Consider the following 24748-nt stretch of genomic DNA (forward strand, 5'->3'; position numbering starts at 1 on the left):
CTGGCCGTAGGTTTGTATGAGAACAAAGTAGGACAATTTTAACTGAAAGTAGAGGTTTTGGATCTTTCTAGGCATCTTGAAAACTAGGTATCCTGCAGAAAACAGAAGTTCTTACACTGATTCATAGAAGTAGGGGGATAAGAGCCTCTCGCTGAGGAAGAGTGAGATATCTTAAGAAGAAAAGGCGCTGGTACTTGTTTCAGCAAAGAATCTGTTAAGTGACTGAATCTTTTTTAAGGGATTACAGTGGCTCACCTTGAGAAAAACAAACATTGATACAAAATGGTGAGGAAAAAAGTATCAGTAGGATACCAGATGGTATTTATTCTTATTTATGGAATACTGCTTGTTCTCTAGGTATGATAGCTAATCTATTTTGGTTCAACAGATCTAGCACAGCTGTTTTGTCAACATTTCCCGCTAGAGGATTAAAGAAAAATGCTTAGTTTGAGTAGTGCATACTGTCATCATTTTTCTGGTTCTCTAGATCAGAACATCTGAGTAAGGAAAACAGGAAAATAGCATGCAGAAGGCTTGGGCTCAGAAAAAGATATTACTTTCAAATGCTGTGCAGGAACAGACTCTTCTATTCATTGCCAAACAATAGATTAAAAAAAAACAGTGGTACAGGAGGTGGCCTCATTTCTTGGATGAGATTAAATGATCCCCCACATTCTTTTCCATCATTGTGTTTTATATTAATGAATAATGGAAAGATTTGTTTTTTTACTAGTTTCCTGCAGTGCTGCTCTTTGCAATCTATCTAGAATCAATCATTAGAATTAAAATACAGCAAAAGAAACTGCTTTAAACTCATCCTATCTTTGTATGTGTAAGAAAAGAGTTTCAGTCAAAATAGCATATATATCTAAAATCTTGCTCTATGAGATGGTTGCAGATTTATTACATAAATTCCTAACATCCCCAAAGCTTCAACCAAAAACTATCTACCATTGACCTCACCCCATTCCTAAGAGGTCTGTAAGGGGTGTGCATAAGAGCACAAGCGTGCCTACCGTTCCTGTCCTATTGTTTCCTTTCATTATATCCAATTAATATAGTTATTACATACACATACTTATATATATGCTTATACATTGTATAGTTATTTCATGCTTATGCTTATATATACTGTGTGACAAAATAAATAAATAAAAAAAACCTCTGTAATTTGAGGTAAGTATTATGGTTCACGAGAAATACTGTAGGAGAAAGACCTGCAATTATTTTAGAAAATGGAAATCACAGAATTATTCCAATTGCTTATGTTTGCCCAAGTTCTCCTAATCCAAGTTATGTTTATTGCTTTTTCAGATAGAATTTGCTGCTGACATCAACAATTTAAGGAAGGCTAGGGTGAGATTTGTGGCTATACCATACTTTGTAGATGTAATAAACAAACAAAGAAAACAAAATCAAAGCTCTCTAGGGATTTTTTAAAATTCTCCTGTGCTCCAACGTTGTCTGACAGGCTATAGCCTAATAAAGAAGTTACCTCAATGTTTGAAATGTTTCACAGTAATTCCAGTTCTATGGCAAATACTTCTTGCTTTACAGAATAGGCCAAGTCCATTCTGTGGCCGACAAATAATTGAAGACTTATTATCAAATCCTGTCTTCAGCCAACCATTTAGAAGAAAAATATCATTTTTAAAAATTAGAACTCCATCTTATTTCTTAGCTTTAGCCCTAAATTTTTTAAAAAAAAGATAAACAGTGCAGTAAAATTCAACCCGTACATGCAAAAGTTAAATGGGGAGGTGTGGAAATAATTCAAACACATATTAATTATACCTTAATATTCTTCCCACACATTAATATAAATATATGAGATAAAACAATTATGATTCTCCTGGACAGCATAAGAGATGAAATCAAACCACATATTTGAGAAAGCTTTATCTCTAACTTGACCAGAGCATAGCTGAAGAATGTAGGTCAGTTTCTCAGCTGCTATGATAAGCCAAACATTTTGGTATCAAAGGACCAACATCACAGATTTATCTTCCTAATGTTTAGCTATGGACATTCTGGTTGCATTCAATAAAAATACCACTACATTTTAGTGTTAAGATGCTGAAAATATATTTATCAAAGCAAGTTGTAGACACAAGTTAATTCTTTGATTTTTAGTTTTACCAATAACCCAAAATACCCCAGACTAGAAGAAAAATTCAGACATGATCACAACAAGTGAAAATAAGTTCCATTTTCTTCACCATTCCAAAAAGCTTTCGGGCATGTTATTTTAAAAATAATCATATATCATCTACTGAATAGTTCAAGATAATTTTCTTTAATTTGGGCTGAGGATGATGACACTGATTTCCATATTTTATTCTACCCTTGAAATGTTTTCCCCATGTCATTTTCAAACAAATTAGAGCTGAAGTATTTTTTTCTGGGACAATATTATATAATTTAGAGATAACTTTTCCAGGTTAATCTGAATGAGTCAATAACCGTTTCAAAGTTTGTCTATGGTCTCTTGCTTGAGTGTTTATTTTTGAATTAAGAAGGATCTAAACTGTAACTGAAATAGCTGAGCACATTCTGAAGTTAACTAATCACTTCTAATTTAATATATCAAAGTCTTCAGCGTGTATAGTTTCTGATTGAACTTGGTTTATAACATGTACATATACAGAGAATTTAGGACAGCTAAAAATAGAAGTAAAGGTAACAAAAGGTTGCTACTCTTTTTACCCATTGCATTCAGATTTTAAAATTAGCACTCCAAAAAAGATTATAAAAAGCTCAAAATCTTTTGAGTGTCTGGTAGGAATCAGCAATTTTAAGTATCTGGTGATATTCTTCAGTGACTTCGATTTCAAGTCAGATTTTGATTTTCACTTCTACTAATAATCATTTGATTTTTTTTGTGAGTGGAAAGCCTCATGATAAAAACATAAATTTGGAATTCAAACTCTACCACTCTGCGGATACTGCAACATTCGTAAAATGGTCATAAGTCACTTTTTTTCAGTGCCATTGTAACTTTGAATGGTCACTAAAGGAACTATTGTAAATTGAGGACTACTTGTATTACTAAAATGCATAAATGAAATGAAACAAATCTGTAATGTTGCAGCTAAGTAATTTTTAATTTTAACTGCATTACTTTTAGAGCACCTGTTATTGAACCCATTCTCCTAAACAGGATCATAACAGTCACCTAAGGCAAATGTTAAGAGTGGTTTAAGTCGGACGCTGATTCTAAGAAATAAAGTGTCTGTACTTTAAATATTAAAGATAACTTCAGTATATAACTGAATTTTACAGTATCTGGCAAAATAAAGTGCCATTTCATTCAGTGTGTAAAGCAATGATGTAATATGAGTAATTGGGGTGTACTCACAAATACCCTTCTCATCCATTTATTTATTCATTAAATTTATGTGCCATCTATCTTGTCCAGAGATGATTTTGATGAAACTGAAATAAATTCAGTTCAATTTAACTTCAAGCGTGTTTCCTCAGGACAAAAATGCTTCAATTTTACTGGTGCCAGGATGTTAACAACTATAGTATATTTGCAGCTAAGTGGCTAGGTTCCCTTGTAATAAATATATAAAATCCTCTAGAATCCTAGGTATATAAACATTGTCTATTAACCGTACTACCGATGTAGCTCTTTGCAGCTCTTCTAATGTAACTGACAATCTGCCTGTACTCTTTTTTTGGTATGGAGACTATACAGGTAGTCCTAAACTTGCAATAGTTCATTTAGTGATCTTTCAAAGTTGCAATGACAATGAAAAAAGTGACTTATGAACAATTTTCAGTTACCTTTGCAGCATCCCCATGTTCATATGATCAGAATTCAGATGCTTGGCAACCAGTTCATACTTATGACCATTGCAGTGTCCCAAAGTCATGTGATCACCTTTTGCCACCTTCTGATAAGCAAAGTCAATGGGGAAGCCAGATTCACTTAACAATAGTGTTACTAACTTATCAACTGCAGGGATTCACTTAACATCTGTGGCAAGAAAGGTCGTAAAATGGGGCAAAACTCACTTAACAAATGTTTCACTTAACAACATAAATTTTGGGTTCAGTTGCCATTGTAAGTTGAGGAGAACCTGTAATTAGCTGCAGTTATTATACATACCAACAACTTTATTAATGAATACAAGTGAAATCAAACAAGTTTTATTCATTTAGTAAATAAAGAGAAACAATAAAAATCAAGAAGTTAGAATGGAAAATCATTGCAAAGAGGGAGCCCTCATTTTTAATAATAGAACAAGAAGTTAAGACTGGTAAAACCAGCATTCTTCTGTTAATAAATTGCACAAAGGGTGAAAAATATGAAAAAATTATTTTGATCTATATTGATGGTAACTATTTGTGAAAATGTTGCTATTATTAAAAAGATGGCATTTCAACTTTGTTTAATCTATTATTTGCTGTATTATTTTGAAAATAACATATAGAAGTTTTGTTTTGCTCCCATTTTCCTCTAGAAGACATGTGAAGTGAAACCTTTAAAGCTTTTCTCAATCTGAATTTATTTGCAAAAATGTAATTGGGGAAATGGTTCCCTTGGGTACCCTGTAGATTCAATAGCGAGTCCTTCCAGTGGCAATGAGTCTTAGAACTGATGGCAATCTTTCAGTGAGCTCTTAAACAGTATCCTTTATGTTAGGATCCTAGAGATATCGGTTTAAAATCTCAGTTCTGACATTTAAATAAGAATGGATGAATCTACCATTTTGGTCTGTTCAGTTTCTATTTTCCAAATTATAAATTATCTTTCACCTTTCTACTACAGTTGGGTAAATGTAACAAAAGAACAGAACATTGATTTTAGTTTTTGTACATGTCTAGTGTTGAGATTTTTTTAGTGTTACATGCTTACTTTTTCCTTAACATAATTTAAAAGCTCTTTTCTTCTACATGCACTATATTGTGTACATTTTAATTTTCAAACTGCATTGCAATACCATGAAAAATAAATGCTGTACTGAGGTTAGTGGCATCAGTCTATAAAATTTGAATCAAACAAATTACTCTTCCATTCCTAAATTCAACACGTATTCATGCAGCATTGATAAAATATTCATTAAAACATTTCTATGGCTGCTCTCCTCTTCTTTGAAGCGAATCATTCATATAATATTCATTGTCAGAGAAGGAAAGGGGGCTTCTGTGTGCACGATGACAACTGTATCTTTCTTACATCCACAAGAGTCGTAAAATCCCCCAGGTATATGTATTCCAAAATTACTTGTTGCAATGTGAGGAGATGTAATTTAAGTCTGCTTAGAAGCTTTTGAGGCACAAATTCAGAGGTTCAGTCTGAAACCAGATGCTGGAAAGTAATTGTCTAGTATATGAGAGGATGGGGTAGGCACAATGTGGGGAATGAATAGCAAAATAAATAAATAAATACAATTAAGACGTATACAGAAGCCAACCTCCTAACATTTCAAAGTCTTGAAAGCCAATAAAAATATGAAACCGTGTTAGTCCTTAGTTAGAACACACGACAGGTATGCCCATGGCACAGGCACAGGAAATCATCTCGATGTTTACACAGTACGTTTTGGATTCTGATTTATTTATTAAAATGTTGAGCATTCCACATACTGTAATTGTATAAGATAATAAGTTAAAAACCTATCCATAAAACCAATGAACTGATAAAATACAGTTTTAACCAAAATATATTCTCTCCAACATTCACTTTACCAAGCATACACCATAATCTTAAACCCAGAAGTGAGGCATTTTCAAAAGTAATAGTTACAGACTTTTCAATTCTGCACAATTTTCTCCAAAAGTATATTCCAAGCTCTTTACAATTCAAAAAAATAAGATGTTAGACTTTTTCCTCTTTTAAAGAAAATATATAAATATATGATAATTATCCAATTTTTTTAAATATAGCCATTTTTTAAATATTCTGTTTTTAAAATGGCACTCTGTTTGAGGAACTAATTTATAAATCAAACACAAACATACAAATATTTTAAAAAATGTTTTAACATTAGACAGCCTGTGCCTTGTGCATCCTGAGGTTGGGAAAAATGGGAGCATTAAGAAAGCAGGATATATAGAAATATGTACAATTTTAGAATTGGAGAAGACAAGACAATGTACTCTGTCAGAATATTCACAAAAACTTACAGAACAGAATGTAAAAAATCAGCATGTTAGCTAAAATGACATTGCTACTAATCATAAATGCACCAGTGAAAATTTGCATATAAACACAAAAACTGTTGAAAAAAACTTTTGCAATAAAACTTTTATCAGGTAACTTGGTTATAAAATTATCAACTAAAGAATTTTTGTTTAAATACGTTTGTATTAGCATAGTATATGTCTGGGGCACCCATGATTACTATGTTACAACAGTTGGTGGTGATAGTATGCTGGAAGTAATATCCAGTATAACATTCCAAACATTTGAAATGTTTGAACAAAATAGTCGTTTTCATGTAAATACCTGTTGGAATTCTCAGAAAACAGAAATTCAATCAATCCAGATGGAGAATTTTTATAATATTATTTTATACAGGTAGTCCTTGACTTATGGCCACAATCGAGTACAAAATTTCTGTTGTTAAGGGGGAGATTTGTTAAGTGAGTTTCGCCCCATTTTACCACTTTTCTTGCCTCAGTTGTTAAGTGAATCACTGCAGTTGATAAATTAGTAACGTGGCTGTTAACTAAATCTAGCTTCCTCATTGACATTGCTTGTCAAAAGGTCACAAAAGGTGATCACAAGACCTCAGGATACAGCAACTGTGATAAATACGAACCAAGCAGCTGAATTTTGATCACATGATCATGGGGGTGCTGCAAAGGTGGTAACTGGAAAAACGGTCATGTCACTTTTTTCAGTGCTATTGTAACTTTGAATGGTCCCTAAAATGTTCTAAGTCGAGAATTACCTGTATTTAGAGTAACATATAACTGTTAGAAAAATGTTTTAACAAACATATTTATGCAAGCCAAAATAAAATAAAATAAAGTATTTACCTTTTTAAAAATTAAAGTTGGAAATCTATTTTAAACATGAAGTAGCATTTTTCAGAAACTTGCTTATATATTGAAATTACTTTAAAATGCTTTCACAACTATATTGTGAGATGAAACTAGGTAGTAATGCATTCTAAGGGCAGATTATGTGTAGAAATATTGCTTATACACAGCAATCTTGATTAACCATTCTGTATGATCTTAAAAATCAATTGTTCTTCCAGAAAAAGTAAAAAAAATCAAAAGAAAAAGAAAAAAAAACCTTTTTCAACAACAGCTTCATTCTAGAAGGACATCTGATACTTTTCAGCAGGTAACAAATATAGGCAGAATGATTTTGCATTTGTGATCTGAATTTAAAATACAATCACTGCATGATATCCAAATTTAGATTCCAGATAAGGTAAAGTTACTTCTTCAAATGCAATGCATACATCCTAAAACTCCATGTGCAATTTCTGAAAAACTGGTTCTACACAAGAGGAAATTGACAATCTTAACAAACAGCAGGAGTGCCCATTTAGTTCCACACTGCTTTGGGATGAGTTTTGACATTGCTTATTTTACCAACAAGATATCAAAGCCAAGCTTCATGTAAAAGATAAACTTTTTTCAATGACTGACACTGGTTTTACAAGGGAAAACAATGCTCTGCTTGAGAAAAATATATAGCAAACTGCATAACTGAGCTTTTACTGCTTAGAAATAGTTTTAACTCAACATGTAATATGCAGAACACTCACAAAGTAGCAAGATGAACTACTTCTTGACTAAGCTTACTGTTTGACCTTGAAATTGTTCCATTACTAATTCTGATGTATTATCTTGAAAAGCCATTCCCACTTTTTTCTCCCTTTGCAGCTCTCTTAAAGACAATCCCAAAGCAAATTTATATGATCTGAGCAACATTATTTCACAGTGCAAAAAAGATTCTTGTCTCTGGCCACTTCCCATGTCTTCACTTTGGAAGAAGTCCTTACAGAGGCTCTCTGCCTTTTTTCTGGAACACCCATTGCAGCTGCAGTGTTCAAAAATGTTCTTTTTGACTTCCTTGACACTGCCAACTTTTTAATGTCAGCTTTTTTTTTCTGAAGATGCTTTTTTATGGTAGTGTTCTTTGAGTGGTGCATGAGACTAGATGATTTAAGAGTACAAGATTTTTTTTTAATCTTTCCTTCTATTTGCTGAGTTGTACTTCTGGCTGGTTGTTTTCTACTGCCTTTCTTAACAAGGTCATGTTTGATAAAAATTAGCTCTGAAGTTTTTTTCGGAAACCCTGATTCTCTACTATTGATTTTTTTCCTCTGCCATGTTTTCTTTGGATTGTCTCTTTCTAAACAATCAGCAGTATGGGACTTCAAGGGACATTTGACTCTTTTCCTCTTAAATGGATTGAATTGAAAGTCACCTTCCTGTTGTGATTGATGTGACTTCAACGGTGAAATAAATAAGCGTTTACAGCATTTCTCTGAACAGTTATAGACCAAGCATTCTGATTTTTCGGATGAAATAGAAGGGTCTTCTGACTTATGATGATTTGAATTCCTATCATTCTTCTTAACACGGTCAAGCAAGAGAGATGCCGCATGGTTGTCTGGGGAATTGAAGGGTTTTGGTATATATTGGATATCAGCTTGTTTCTTCCTGTTTCCATCAAAGTTGAGGTTCCTGAATAGCTGTCGAACATGTGCTGGCTTCTTTGTTTTCCCCCCAGCTATGCATTTGGGAGGTGTTTTTAAAATTCGATTCGTCAGAGGATCATAATACTTAATAGAGGTTTGTTTGTACTTGTACCTTACAGAATCTTTGCTATCTGTAGAATTGTGACTTTTAATTTTGGGAATCTCTTCAGCCTTGTTCCTACATTGTTTCATCTCTGGACATGAAAGAACATAGACTAGTGTTTGTGGCTGTAAAGGGCTCATGATTTTGGTATAAGATTTAGGAAGCTTAAGAGCACATAATCTAGTTTTCATGGTAGGTGTTTTCTCATTCTCGGACCAAAGGAGGTTGGCCATCTGATCTTGTAGCTGATAGTCCTTCCTAATTATTTTTTGCTTTACTACCGGATAGTGTATTAAACTTGTTTGTGTGCCACGGCTAACCTTGACTACTTGGCATCTTGAGGCAAGGCGGCAAATTCTTTTTTTGGGATTCTTCAGGGGCTTTGGAACATGTATTTCTGAAGTTGCAGATAAGTTACTGAAGTCAGGACCATCACTTAGCCCATCAGTAAGTTCTGGAAGCCCTTTAGTGGGTCCAGCCTCTGTTCTGTTAGGTGCAACGACATTGATCCTCTCACCAGTCTTTTGAGGTTTTTTTCTCGGTGTACGATGAGCCAAGGGTTCAGTATCAAAATGGCAGCGGAAGCGGCCTTCTCTAAAATCCCGCACAAGTGCTTCAATTTTCATATCATCTTCGTACATGATCTGAGACCAGGTTTTTCCTACAAAGGAAGGAGGCACATGAGGCAGAGCTGGAAGAACTGGTTCTTTATTTTGAATTGAAATATCTTTTTCTGCTTCTGCTATTTGCTGCACTGAAACATTTTTAAAAATGGAGCTGAGTTGGGTCCCATAGTTTTCATCTTGTAGATTTACTTTAACTTCTTTCAGAAGTTCTAGATTTTTAGCAGCTGACTTGGATAGGTTTGCTTGTGAATCAACAGCTGCGTCACAATCAAAACTCATATCTGAACCATGCAGACTACTTTGATCCAAAAGTGACAGAATATTTACACAGGAATTTGTATCTTCTCCTCTGCAAGGCAACTCTTTGGGAGGAGGTTCATAACAATATTTCAAAATGACCTGTTCAATTATTTCATTTATAGAACTTTCAGCACTTGTGCACAAATGTTCTTTTTGTCTTGGTAATTGGGGAGCTGCTTGAAAATTCAGGGAATTGCTGGTGCCCACAGGTTTTCTTGCATTCCTGAGACAGAGGTTAATCTGAGTTTCATCCTGAGATTCTAAGTCATCTTGTTTTAAAAAAAGTTGACCTGAGATTAAAGAGCTGCCTTTATTATAGACAGGACTCTCATGAAAATATGAAACAGTTTTTGACAGGACTGGCTGTAAAACAAGATTTTTCTTTGAATTCAAAAATCCATCTTGGTTGCATATATCTTGGGTAGCTTGTTCACATATGTCCTCTGCTTTTACTGGATAGCTAATATTTTTTGAAAGTCTGTGAGGAGTGGATGGTACCTGGCTAACAGGTAATGGATCGGGTAAAACATCCCTAGCTGTAAATGAGACTTTCTGACCACTAGTCCCAAAAACTGTGACTTTTTGACTACTATTTTCAGTCAAAAGGTTTGTTGGACCAAGATTATTTACACTACTGGCAATATCCAGATTTTGTTGTGAAGCTCCTAGTTTGGAATGTTGTCCTCTTCCCAGAGTCTGGATAGGTAGAAGTTCTACAGAAGCCTCCTTCTGCTTTTCATGGCTCTGGGAAATAAGGCAGCCTGACTCAGCAGTGAATCCACTGTCAATGTTTGGATTTTCCACCCTGCTTGTCTGTCTCTCCTTCTGTTTGACTTCCATTGAAACAGCCGCCCCATCTTTTGCAAGAAGCTGGGAGTTGAATGGCATGTCATCGTAAGTTGGTCTAGGGAAAGGGAAAAAATTACACATCAATATTATAAATTACTGAACATTAAAGCAGAATGTGCAACTAAGAGATGAAAAGCCAGGAGAGTTAATAACACTTTAATGGTCCTATTACAGTAATATGACTAGCAGTACAGATGCAAACCAAACTGGCTTATAAACCACTCAGGAATGTACAAGTTTGAGCTCTGAATTTCATGGATTCATATGATGTTTAAATCCCACTGCTATATAATGGTGAGGCATGATAGGGAACTTTCAACATTCTGCATTATTGGGGAGATGGCACCATGATCTGCATAATTATTTTTTGTGTCAAATTTTTCAATCACAATAGTTAATATGTTCTGAGATACAAAAATCATGGTTCCTGTCTGGGTCCACATAAGACACCCATAAACTAACCAGATTAGTTGAAATGGCATGACACAGAAATCTGCAAATTAATCAACTACATTATAGATAAATCTATTATAAATGTATAAAAACCAAAAGAAAACGATCCTTCCATTCTCACTTGCATTTGTGTACAAAAATGTTTTTCAATTCATGACCTGTCTTTTCTGTTAACTAAATTGTGTCATTTCTGTCAACAGTCATTCCACTACAGGATACCATGGGATTTTAATTTTTAAAATCCTTAGTAAGTCAATTCTGCTGCTGCACTTCTACTCTTCAATGGTAATATAGTCCTTGCCCTATAATCATTTATTCAGTCACCAAAGTTATGAAAGTGATGAAAAAATAGATTTACGACAGTCCTCGGAGGTCTGGCTGTTCCAGCAGTCCCCCACCCCACCCTATGTGATGATTGGTACTGGGATACTTGGCAATCCATATGCACTCATGACTGATTGCCAAGGATCGCGCAATCACATGATGGTCATTTGCAACCTTTCCTGCCGACTTCCTCAGAAAATCAAAGCTTGCCCCACCTTGTGTTTGCACTGTGCTGGTCTATGACCCTTGCCACACTTCCCTTGCACCCTCACGTATCCCCTCACATCCTCCCAAATCTCTATGCACCCCACTCTTTTGCACCCCCCCAGACCCACACAGAGCCTCTTGTGCAATCCTACATACCCTTCCTGAGTTGAACAGTGCCACTTGCACAACCCCCTGCACCCTCCTCGAGCTGCATGGCCCTTCTCATATACCTCTAAGCATCCTCCATGCCAGCCACAGTACCTCTCGCGACACTTTTGATGACCCTCCTGTCTCATATGGTGCCTCTTGTGCACTTTTCTTGAGCCTCCCACAGACATCTTTACACCTCAACTTGTGCAGCACTCTTGTGCACACTCTCCAACCTGTGCAGTGTTGTTTTTTTTAATTTGCATTTATATCCCGCCCTTCTCCAAAGACTCAGGGCGGCTTACACTATGTCAGGCAATAGTCTTCATCCAATTGTATACTATATACAAAGTCAACTTATTGCCCCCCAAGAATCTGGGTCCTCATTTTACCTACCTTATAAAGGATGGAAGGCTGAGTCAACCTTGGGCCTGGTGGGACTTGAACCTGCAATATTGCAGGCAGTTGCTGTTAATAACAGGCTGCATTAGCCTGATGAGCCACCAGAGGCCCTTTTTAACACACTCCCATGCACCCTCTCACTCCCTTTTGCATCTGATACCTCCACTTTGGTTGTAGAGAGCCAGCAGGAAGTTGTCTCGCTTAGTGAATGTGGGATTTATTTAATAATGGAAACTGGGACTGTAGAGATTGCCAGTCCCAACTGTAGTTTAAGTTGTGGACAACCTATTTTTGTGAATAAATTATTACAATTAAATTTTAAGATTCTAGAGAAAAAATCAGTAAACATAAAATGTTAAAGATAATGTGAAAAATGTTACTATATGTATACACAAACACAGACACATCTATTCTTGTTGCCTCTTGAAATCTGCTCGATATACTGAATTTAAAAACCCGCTATATAAAACTGCAGCCGTCAGAAATATTTTCCACACCATCAGTATAGCACACCATATAAAAGCTCGAAGTTTTTTAAAAAAATCCTCCTTTAGTCGCCTAACTTTTATAAATAATATATCAAGTACCAGAGCAAAATACTATTTCAGTCATTAAAATAACCCATTCAGTGGCTGGTTGCTGCACGTTATTAATAGCCCAATGTTCATGTCAACTGAAGAATTAAATAGTAAGAAATACCAATAGTATCCTCAGAATCAATGCTCAAACAGAATTTTATGAATAGATTTTGAAAGGCAACTTAAAGCACTGAATCCTCACTTCCCAATTAATATTCCACAAAATGATTTAAGTTCAGTACAAAGTAACTCTAGTCCAGGTGAGGGTTGCAATTTGCCAGTTACATAATGGTGTGATGGAAACATGACAGAGATGAGTGGTGGTGGGGGGAGGGATAAAGGTTAACCTGGAAATCTCACTCACGTCACAGAAGAGAACGCAATACCTTCTTCCCCACGCATCTGCCATACCAACCTCTAATAGATGACTCCAGAGCTTAGCTTGGTCATTCAGCAAGTCCATCTCCTACCTTTAGAAAGGACTCGTCTCTCCCTCTATATAGCATTCTTCTCCATTTTCTGTAATTTTGCAATAATAGAGGGTGTAGATCTAACCAGGCTTGGAATTAATTTACTTCAGTGATCATAATATTGTTAAACAATATGTCCAATTTTGGCCGGGATAGCTCAGGCTGTTAAGAAGCCTGTTATTAGAACACAGTAGCCTGCAATTACTGCAGATTCAAGCCCGGCCCAAGGTTGACTCAGCCTTCCATCCTTTATAAGGTAGGTAAAATGAGGACCCAGATTGTTGGGGGGGCAATAAGTTGACTTTATAAAAAATATATACAAATAGAATGAGACTATTGCCTTATACACTGTAAGCCGCCCTGAGTCTTCGGAGAAGGGCGGGATATAAATGTAAACAAAAATAATAATAATAATAATGAGTTGCTGCAAAACAGAACTTACAATTTCCCTTGAAGGAAACCCATGAAATTTATATCAGGCTTATTTCTTACTATGATTAGAATCACTTATCAAATAAGTCAGGGTTAGGGCACTCTGCTATATAAAGAAAGGCAACTATTTATCACAATGGCCATTATCTGAATATCATGCTAAGCAGTTCACTTTTAGTGAGATATGAACCAACTTAGTGTTGTGGTCCGCCAGCAGCCTGCAACTGAGTCAGACAGTGATGAGGCTGAGGTGAGGCCAGGGCCATTGGGGAGTGAGGTATGGACTCCAGAGCCTCCAGACACTGATAGTAGTGAGGCAGAGGAACAGGAGGAGCCTGTTCTTAATGCACGCATGAGAAGAGCTGCCAGAAGGCAAGAGCTGCTCAAGCAAAAAGGACAACTCGGGAGCAGGGCAAAGTGATGATTGGCTCTTCCCACAAGGCTTAAAACAGACCAGCAACGGAGTTTGAGCTTTGCTGGAAAACAAGGTTGATAGCTTCGTCTACGTTTTGCATTTATTTTTGTGACTTTTGAACATTTGACAAGAAAGGCCTTTGGCAGTTTGCCTAATTGGACCAAAGTTTGTTATAGGACTGAGGAATTTGTGTTGGGAGGAATTTGTTTTAATTTGATTTAAATGACGCTGGGAATGAAGTAATTCTCAGCTGTTTGAATAAAGTTTGTTTGTTCTTTTCATGGACTGAGTTTCCTACTATCTACTTGGGCCTGGGTCACAACACTTAGCCTCTTCCTGGAAGACAAAGTCTTCTCCTCTTCTGAAGTTTAGTGCTTTCATTTCCACTTTTGTTAATGGAATTAGGAATTATTATTATACATGATCACATTAAACAAGCCAGCTTTAGAAATAAAACAGCTTGAAATTACTACAGTTTCATTCCAGTTACCATAAATAGAAATGGAAGTAAATGGAGGAAGGAAAATTATGCAAAGCCAGTAGGTTATGCTTATTCATATTGCACCAAAGCTTGGTTGACTATATCTCTACTGTTTTAAAGTAGGGATGTCAATCTGTTGTTCACAAATCTTCTAAAAGTTGCTATAAAATTTTAATTTTTATATGACCAAGTGGGGAAAAATTATATGGAGGGAATTGTAATAATGTATTTAATTTAACACTTGTCCTGGCACCACTTAGTTTTTGCAATGCAATTGCTAGCACATCTCTTAAGTGAAATCAATTATTGACACATGGCACTCAATACATAACTTCATACCATATACATCTTTTCTGACATTTATGTTACTATTAATTTAGAAAATAGTTAATAATATTGATTATATATGACAAACGTCAAATTCAGTGATAGTACATTCAGAACAAAGACACTAAATCTACTGTATTAATTAAACTAAGCCTTAACTATCACATCAGCATTTTATATTTGCAACTGCAAATGTCTTACTTTATAACTTTATTTTTTAGATCAAATTTTATTCCCTTCTCTTTCTCATTTTTTTCACTTTTTATTTTAGTTTTCATATATTCATGGACTGAAACAGATATGTAAATGCTCCTAGGTTTTTCAAATCCCAGTTGGTTTGTTTACTTGGAGTGAGTAGCAAATATTGAAAATATTCCCTCTGAGCCTGTAAAGAATGCACCTACAGTAAAGTGTTGGCTTAGCAACTAAAGCATCTCTGATTGAAAGTGTCTGCGTAGTGATTCCTCCAAATTAGAGGAATGGCTTTGCTCTAAACATCAGCACCATGTGATATTCAAATGGTTTCTTGACAAGCTTCAAATTTATTGCAATAGGAATATCCAAAGAGTAATTTTTCAGATGCCCAGGTCATGGAAGACTTTTTCCCTCAATCATATATTCCTTCGGAATATTTGAAATGCCATCCATATTTCAACAGCATCACCAACAAACAATGTTCTTTCTGGATTGCTTTTTAAGAATATGAACGTAAGCTCTGATATATTGATATCTTTCATATGACCAACCTAATTTTAAGTACTTTGGGTAAAACTTTTTATTAATTGCCAAGTTGTTGCTTAAATTGTTCAAACACAACCTTTTTTTCAATTTCATGGGGAAGATCTAATTTATAACCATCGGCTTTCTAACACAAAACTGAAGCAAAATGGTCATTAGAATAGCAATTTGTAGCTGGCAAGAAGACACAAGTCTTGGGTAAGTGCTAGGGAGGCGACTTGGTAAGGGAAGGGTGCTTCAGGCACATGCTACAGAGTTCAAGATCCTTGAGATCTCATACTCCACAGCAGGCTCCTTGGGGAAAAAAAGCAACCCGCGATTAGAGAGTACAGGAAACTCTCTTTCTGAACAAATCTTCTCTTTCCAATAATTGAACACACTGCATTTATCCTCCCTTCAACCTTCCTTCCCCATGTTGTCTGAATTAGCTGGTTCCCTCCCTTGCTTGGCCCAGCTCAACTGCATAAGGAAAAAACAAAAACAATGTTATCTAGATGATGTCTTCACACAAGGGAATTTAGTCAGTAGTTAAATCAGGCATTCAATCTGTCATTTGAACAGGCTGAAGAAGCATTTCATTCCAGAATATGAATTATTATTAATTCATAATAATTAATGTTTATAAGATTATAATTGTAGACTTCCAATGCAAAGGTGGCGGGCACTAGTCTCTGCAGTCACTAGGAGTTGAGCACAATTTAATGGTACTTATCTAACATGATGCGTCCATGATTTTTTCCAGGAAATTGCTATATTATCATCAGTGATAGCTTTATTATAATGACATCAGATCCTACGTTTTCTGATTAGGCATTTAAATAATTCAGCATATATGTGGCTAAAGGCATTAAAAACAGATGCTATAGTTTCTCCCTCCTCATCAAAATAGAAAAAAGGTATTTCTTTGGAGTAATGCATTTACTGACAATGAAAGCAAAATTAATGAGCACAAAACCACAACAGGTTCAATTTAGAGTTTTCTCAATTCTTTTACAACTTTTTTTCCAAGTTGCCTCCAGGTACAAATGTATTTCAGCTGGCCCAACAGGCTGCCAATTTAATACATTTCTACTTTAATATACTGGTTTGTATCATCAAATATTCAGATAGTTTAATGCATTGAATGGTTTTACCTGTTGTCGTGGTATCTAGAGGGATGATGTTGCAGAACATCTTGCAGGAAACGCTCCATCAAGCTACTTGTACCCATGCGATTTCTACAGTAACTGACAAAATGTCTGTGCTGGGAACTATATACATGCTGAAGATAAAGAGAAAAGGGAAAAAGAAAAGGGAAAAGTCAAACTATTTACTAAGTCTGCACTACTATTAATCTTCTCATCGTTCCTATCACCCATCTCCTTCCACTTATGACTGTATGACTGTAACTTTGTTGCTTATATCCATATGATTTATATTGACTGTTTCCTAATATGTTTGGATTGCTTATTTGTACCCTATACAAATAGGTACCCTATATCATTAAGTGTTGTACCTTATGATTCTTGACGAACATATCTTTTCTTTAATGTACACTGAGAGCATATGCACCAAGACAAATTCCTTGAGTGTCCAATCACACTTGGCCAATAAAATTCTTTCTAGTCTAAGAGACAAAAATAAATTCCAGTAATTGCAATTACAAAAGATTATAAGAAAAAATAATACTTTAAGAGTGATATTATTTGATGTCATGGAACTTAGAAACACTGGTCAAAAACCAACTGCAGCAGATAAACTAAGGACAAGACACCAAAAAAGAAAAAGAAAAAGAAAAAATGAAAACAATCCTACCCTATTTATGGGGAAAAAATAGCAGCAGTACCACAGTGTAAAATTTGGTTGTTAAAGAAGAATAAAAAGAATCATTTTTGTACCTCTGGTAATCGTAATCCCAATTCTCTAAGCATATTTGCCACATTTCATAGATTTTGCTCTTCAACACTAAACTACGTTACAAGCAAGTAAAGTAGGTAGTTCATCAGGAAAACCTAACAACAGCCTTTCCTGTAAGCCATCTTCCTACAAGAATCCCAAGCCCCTCTTGCTTATGGATCCTACTTGTCACTTCTTCAAAGAAAGGGGCTTGTAAAGATCCATATTTCAAAGGCAAAATGTGAACTGGGCATTTGAGAATTTTCACACACATCTACTGGCAACTGCTTAGTTTAGAACTCACTTGACACTCTCAGGAAAACATGGGTCTGATTCAAGGAAATGCTGATAGATGTGTCATACATGTCAACTTGTGCACCAAATCACCATTTTCCCTTCAAATATAGTCTTACAGGAAAGAAAGCGTCTTCTACGGATGAAAGGATTTGCAAGAGGGTAAGTCCATTTTAGACTGTCATAATAGAAGTGATACAGAAAAGAGAAAATTAAGATTTGTTTAAGTGAGGGACATTCCTCTTATCATAGCTAATGTACATATTTGGAATTTTTATTTGACTAACTATGCCTTTCTCAAGCCAATAACTTCAACACCTATAAGTTAAAAATACAAATGTAACCGCAAGTTTAGAAGGAACTTTGCTTTGATTTTTTTTAGAACTACTCTAGAAGACCAAGGCAATTTTTCTAGGATCTCTGAGAATTTTGAAAGCATACTGTGGATGCTCTCACAAAATTACTGTGATTGAAGTGCTTGTGTTCCTACAAGTGACTGTCATAATAGAAGTAAACAGTCATATGACAAACATTTAATCTGTTTAATTTTCCATTACTTTCTAGGTCTACCATATGATATTTAATGCTTCAGTGAATCTTTGGAAGGGGGTAATGGAAATAACTCAGAACAAAACACTGATCTGCAGCCATTTTTCCCTCCAGAAGTCATTTCCTTTTTGGGAGTGCAGAAGAATTCTAGAAAATAAAGATGGTATGAGGTTGTGCTTTGCAGCATGCATTTTTTTTTAAATTCAAGGATGGGGGAACGGGAAGAGAGTTTGGAGGCTACAAGGGAGATTTCCATGAGCAGTTTGTTTCTATAGGGAAAGCCTTAAAAAAGGAACTATTAAACCCTTTAGTGAGGTTTCCATATTCCAGAGTTAAATTTTTATTTGAATACCTGTTCCAGATTGCTGTAGGGTGCATGGCAACAGTTGCAGTAACCTTGTCTGTTCTGCATAACAGGTAGTTCAGTCTTTGACAGCTCTAATCCTTGTTTATTTAAACTGAAAAATATAAATTTTGATATAATTTATTTTCAGAGAGAATTATAAAGCATAGTAAATGAAACTAACTGCAGAGGAGGTTCCATTATTTAGAAATATCTACTGTATTAAAGAGTAAGGCTTGTGGGAATTTTCATTAGTTGTGTGATAGCAACACCAGGCATATGAGGCCAGTTAAATAATTTCTGTCAGTTTGAAACATGTGTGATGTGTTTCAAACTAACAGAAATTATGTAACTGGCCTCATATGTGTGATGGGGCCTCGGTGGCTCACATGGTAAGACGCTGGGCCTACGCACCACTGAGCTTGGCAGCTCGATTCCTGTGAGTGAATAAACTGTGTAGGGACAAGAAAGGAGCCTCCCCCAACTGCCTACCAGCATTCAGGCATCCCATGGGTAAAGATAACACCGCCTGAAAAATTCCTTTCACAAAGGCAGCTAGCCCCCTCAGTGATCCCTGCCTAACATGTGCCTTACGCTAAAAAGAAAAAAAAAGTGTGATGATGCCATTGTTCAAATGACACTGCGTGCAAATTCCATCATATAAAGGTTTGATGAAATGAGGTGTTGCATGCTCAGGTATTAAAAGGTGTTAGTGTACTATTACAACAGTACACTACTGTTATTACATTTTTCAATAGCCCAACAAAATTAATCAGATCTCACTGAATGTGCTGTAGAAGTTGCAGATGTATTTACATTCTTCTCAAATTAGAAGTTTATTTTAATTTCTACTTATATTATTTATACCTAATGCAAAAATTAAAATCAGCAAAACACCAAAATGAATTAAAAGACAATGAAAACCAGACAAAATACAAAAAAGATAACATATTTAAATAAATATTACACTGGATAAGAGAAGGAACCCCTCTCTTAAACAGAAAACTTGTTAATCAGTTTGTGAAATCTACCATATGAAATACCTGACACATACACACACAAAACTGGGAGTTTCACAGTTTAAATGTGGCCACTGAGAACCTCTCCTCTTCTAAATCATGCTGTTGCCACAGCCTAGAGAAAGGCCTCTACACTTTAGAATTTAGTAAAGCTGGTCTGGGGTGAGGCAGTCCATAAATTATCCTGAATCTAGTCTTTTTAGACTAGCTTTAAGAATCATCACCAATATTTTAAATTTGCCCATCATTAGTATTTTAAATTTGATAGTATTATTCCTTTCCTTAGTGAAGCATTGTGCATTCTTTGTACTCTTTTGACTAGATCTCCCCTAGCGGTCTTAAATTACTCAGAAAAGACAAATATGCATGCTAATTAATCTTGTGCTACAAACAATCTTATTTATATCTTCAAACAGTATAAACTGAAACTTTCCCACAAGGAATGGTCAAATAGATTTCATACATGCATTTGTCCATTACAGCAAATGAATCCAAGTTAAAGCAAATGCAACTGATTTTATCCCTAATATTTCACAGAAAGGTCACAGTGGACAACTGAGTAACCTGAAGTAGATTTTCATGTAATAGACATTTAAAAGGAGAATACCTCTGCTGCATTATTCTTCAAATGCAGTGATAGTGGCAAAATATAATTTCTTCGCCATACTCAGAACCAAGACATCTAACTTACATTTGTTTAGATTTGACCAACTTTTTCATCATCACTCTAGACTCAGCCCTGCTGTTTTATTGTCCTGAGTTTCTAGTAAAAACATCGTACTTTATTATCTACATAATTATAAAAAGTACAAGGAGTGATTATGACAACTATTCAAATTGTTTGCCTATGCTAGACAATGGTCCACCACTGAAAAGCATCACCTTTAATCAGGCAGAGGGAAGTTACTAACACAATAATGAAAAGCTTGGAAGACAAGTACAGCACACTTGCTGTTATAGCTCCTGTTTGACATTCATGATTACAGAAGAATCCACAGGAGGGTGACATATTTAAACAATTTGTGGGAGGGCTCACCATTTTATTATGTTTTTTCTTTACCATTCACTAACTTCCAAGTATCTTTGAAGTGGAGGACCAAGACAAAAAGAATACAAATTATCTAATCCATAATTCAACATCTCCTAGGACACAATCACCAAGGCAGTCGTTCTAAAATGCAACCGAACAAAATTTCACACCAGCGTAAGATTGAGTATTCTAGAGAAACAAACTTTAATAAAGGCAAAGTTCCAGAACAATTCATCCATCATAATTCCCCCTTTCCTTATGTTTACAAACAAAAATTTTATATGAATAAAAGCAACCATTCTCCTTTATGCTAATTAGCTCACATGAAACAGATTAAATCAACAACTACCACCCTTTCAACTGAGAAAACAAAACAGAAAATGCAACAAAATATTTAGACTTTTGATTGCCAGCTACACTGTCCTCCATCAGAAATACAGGACATAAACAAATTAATTAATAAAATTAATTCATCTATTTGCTATGAAAATGATTTTAAAATCACCATAAACATGATTATCTATCTGGTCAGATTAACCTAAAAAGATTTAACATTCCTAATTCTGCTAAATGAAACTTATTTTTGTATACTTTTTACTCATAATTTCTTTTCATTGTCTTCTCGAGATTGTTGATTCTACATGAAACTAAACTTACCTACTATTGCTGTCCTGCAATAAGGAACCTTCATTAACTTTCTTTTCCATACCTGAATGAAAAAAAATTGAAATAGAACATCAGTCTACATTCTTACTTCCCAGGTTTCATTTATCTTTCAGAACAGTAAAATTCATTTCAACAGATGCTGGAGATGTCATTTTTTACGTTCCTTCTTGTTGAAGAAGAGGCTTACCTTGTGCTGAACTAGCATTGGCTTCATCAGCTTGCTTATTATGATCAAACATCTGTAAAACAAAACAGTACAAAATGCTGAACATTAATATGTTATAATTTCAGGCTGAAACTAAACCACAGGACAGAGTTTTCCCTCCATTATATAACACTGTTGCTATAGAAGTTACATTAGTTGCTAATTTATACTACCACTGATGATGTTACCTAGTTTGGGTAATGACACATCTGCAAGAAAGCAGCCAAGCTCAGACAGCACCAAGGACCCCTCATTTCAACTCTGAGCTACAATATTGTCCTTTATTTATTTATTTATTTTATTTTATTTATTTATTTATTTAGATTTTTATACCGCCCTTCTCCCGAAGGACTCAGGGCAGTGAACAGCCAAATAAAAACAACTAGTACATAGACAAGCTTAAAAACATATTAAAAACTAATTATAAACTGGCCAAATTTAAAATTAACACTAAAATAAACAGTCCTAAAACCCCTCTTAAAATTATTACTAATTTTTTACAGTGTCACAATTGAGAGTGTTTTAACAAACTGTATCGCTGTTTGGTTTGATGGCAGCAGTGCCTCAGGTAGACAGTCCATACATAAGAGTGGTATGGACAGCTGAGATGATTATAGGAAGCTTGCTTCCTGCTATTCAGGATACTAATTATAAGCGCCAGGGTGGATTTGATTTAAATCACTAGTAAAAAAAAGGCTTGATTTAAATCAACTCAATTTAAATCATAATTTTTAAAGACTGTCATCTCTGTCCCACAGTGGCTTCCCCTCAGAGCTGCTGTTGAGTTACTGACATTCCCATTCACTTTAATGGGACGGTTGTTGATGCAGTGACACAACAAGGTGAGGGACATGGCGGGCAGCAGGTGAGTGGAAGCCCGCTAACAGGCACTGCCATGATGGATCTGAAATGACAGGTGCTCTTTAAATTAAGGACTCATTCTTGCTGATAGTTAGAATCTTTAATATTATTATTTGCAAACAAAATGAAGGTTTCCTATTCAGAATAATTTTTCAGGTTAGTAAAACAGCGATATCAGAGCCAATTTTAGGTTAATAGGTTAATCACACATAATTGGAGAACTACTCAAATTCTTTTATTTAATTAGAACAATAACATTATATTACATATTCTTGTATTTGCTTAAACATCAATGTTTAGTAGCTGAAATGCATAAACAAAATACCTTTGAAAAAACAAACAAAAGAACTTAAATTGAATATATCAGCTGGGTCCACATAAAAAAAACTTCAAACATGGTCTTCTGCAGCTCACTCATTTTCATCTTTGTTCTCTTGTTTGTTCATGATTAGGAAAAGAAAAAGAAGCTTTCCTGCTTTATCAGACCCCAAATGATTTCTGAGTTTAAAGTGAACAAGTCCAAAGAAAGAATATTCTGTCAATGCCAGTAGAAGTGGCCACTGTGGTTAAAAGTGAAATCATTACTTCAATACTTTCTGAATCCAAGTGCTTAAATGACTTCCACCAGTTCACTGGTGAAACTTTCTCATCAGCAAACATATATTTCTTGAATGGTTCCCCCTTAGCTCTGAAGTTCATTATAGTTGGCACTAGATATGGATAATTGCTGGATACCTGTGCCATGGCTGATTCCTCTTCTTCAGCACTTAAGGTTTGACCCTGGTACTGGATATTGATGTTTGCGAGAAAATGAGTTGGAGACAGTGCTTGTTCTATTCGCTTTTTAAAATCTTGTAATTTCTGCTTGTCAGTGTGTAATTCTGTTTTTAAGTGCTCTCACTCAGTTCCTTCCAAATTTCAACAGCATCAGCAATAAACCAACTATTTTTCTGGATTTTGTTTAAAGTGTCAGGGCTCCTATGGATGCCCTAATTAAATCATGATCCTCCCCCTCCAGCCACTGTGGGTTCCCATGGAGTCGACCTCAGCGTATCAGTTGGAATGTGCTTTGTTTTGACTAAGATACCAGTTCCTTGATGCAGCTGCAAAGTTTGTTTTCCCATCTCCCTTGCCTATGGCAACTTGAGAGCAGGCTTTGCGAGTTGACATAAAGCTTCAGAAATAGGTGCTCAGCATATGTTCAACATTTCTCTTAAGCCCATGTTGAGGATTTTTGCTGTGAAAGTGCCATCTATTTTTTTCTCAATTTTGCTCACAAATGGTCATCAGAATAGGCCAGTTTTTTATATATTGTTCAGAACAGTCCACTACAAAGTTCCATCTAACATCTTGTGGGAGCGTTAGCTTGGTTCCACCCGTTATCTTCAGATCTGATGCTGCAAAATGATTGTTATGGAAGTATTTAGCAATTTCAACATTACTCTTTATTTCTGGGACACAGAGGCTAGGAGGTGCATCAAATGAGCACTACAACCATATGTTATTAGCTTGGTAGTTTCTCCATGTTGTTCTAAATGTATTCTCATTTTGGACACATTTGCCACATTGTCTTTGACCAAACTGCATACTTGACATTTGAATTTTTTTCCGCATGTTATAACTTTTGCTGCTATGTCTTCTAAGTATGCTGCTGTGTGTGCATTTCCTGAAATATCAATTGTTTCTGCAAGGAATACATTCCCCTCTTCTGTTGTTATACAACACATACAATAAGATCCTTATGGACATTACTTCACCCATCAAGACTCAGGTTAGCAATTTTACCTTCTAGACTTGTTGCGCATTGCATAATTTCTTCATCATATACTTTATCCAGCAGTTTCCCTACAACATCTAATCTACTTGGTGGACTGTATCCTGGTCTCAGTGATTGAATCATATTAACAAAGTGTGGGTTTTCAAGCAAATGGAAAGAAGAGTTTGTTGCATAAACAAACCAAGTAATTTTTTCATCAATTAACTCTTTTTCTAATTTGCTGGTTTTTATCACAAACTTATCCATGGTGGTGGTTCCGGATGGTTTTTTTCTTTTAGGTGATATATTGCGGATATGTGTAAATGATGTGACTGATGCACCATCCTGGAGAGATAACTCTGAAACTGTAGAACAAGAGGATGGCGATTTAGAAAGTGGATAGTTTCCAGAATCTTTTATGTTGATGGTGGTTTCACCTAAACAAAAAAGTCAATGCTGTTATTTTATTATTTAAACCATGAATGCTTATTGTGAATTTCTCATTGTATTCACACACAGTACAACCTAAAAGGGAATATTCACATATTTCAACTCATTAGTTCTTTTTTAGCAATTGTATGCAGTGCCATGCAGTAACAATAGCAGATATATATTATTGCTTT

General features: G+C 35.3%; 1 protein-coding gene across 8 annotated transcripts in view; it reads right to left on the bottom strand.

Annotated features, from left to right (window-relative positions):
• ZDBF2 (zinc finger DBF-type containing 2) overlaps nucleotides 1-24748 on the bottom strand; it is a 28347-nt gene continuing 3599 nt past the window's right edge. For 2 of the 8 annotated variants that reach the window (XM_058186469.1, XM_058186461.1), the window contains exons 2-7: nucleotides 22695-24562; nucleotides 21491-21542; nucleotides 21295-21346; nucleotides 18598-18703; nucleotides 16661-16788; nucleotides 1-10608 (exon numbers count right to left, since the gene is read on the bottom strand). In XM_058186469.1, the coding sequence (XP_058042452.1) occupies nucleotides 7902-10608; nucleotides 16661-16788; nucleotides 18598-18703; nucleotides 21295-21346; nucleotides 21491-21542 (3045 nt within the window). In that variant the 5' untranslated portion in view covers nucleotides 22695-24562 and the 3' untranslated portion in view covers nucleotides 1-7901. The other 6 variants (XM_058186451.1, XM_058186444.1, XM_058186474.1 and 3 more) reach the window with 5 other exon arrangements.

The sequence above is a fragment of the Ahaetulla prasina genome, chromosome 1 (assembly GCF_028640845.1).
Source record: "Ahaetulla prasina isolate Xishuangbanna chromosome 1, ASM2864084v1, whole genome shotgun sequence".
In the NCBI taxonomy this organism is placed as follows: Eukaryota; Metazoa; Chordata; class Lepidosauria; order Squamata; family Colubridae; genus Ahaetulla; species Ahaetulla prasina.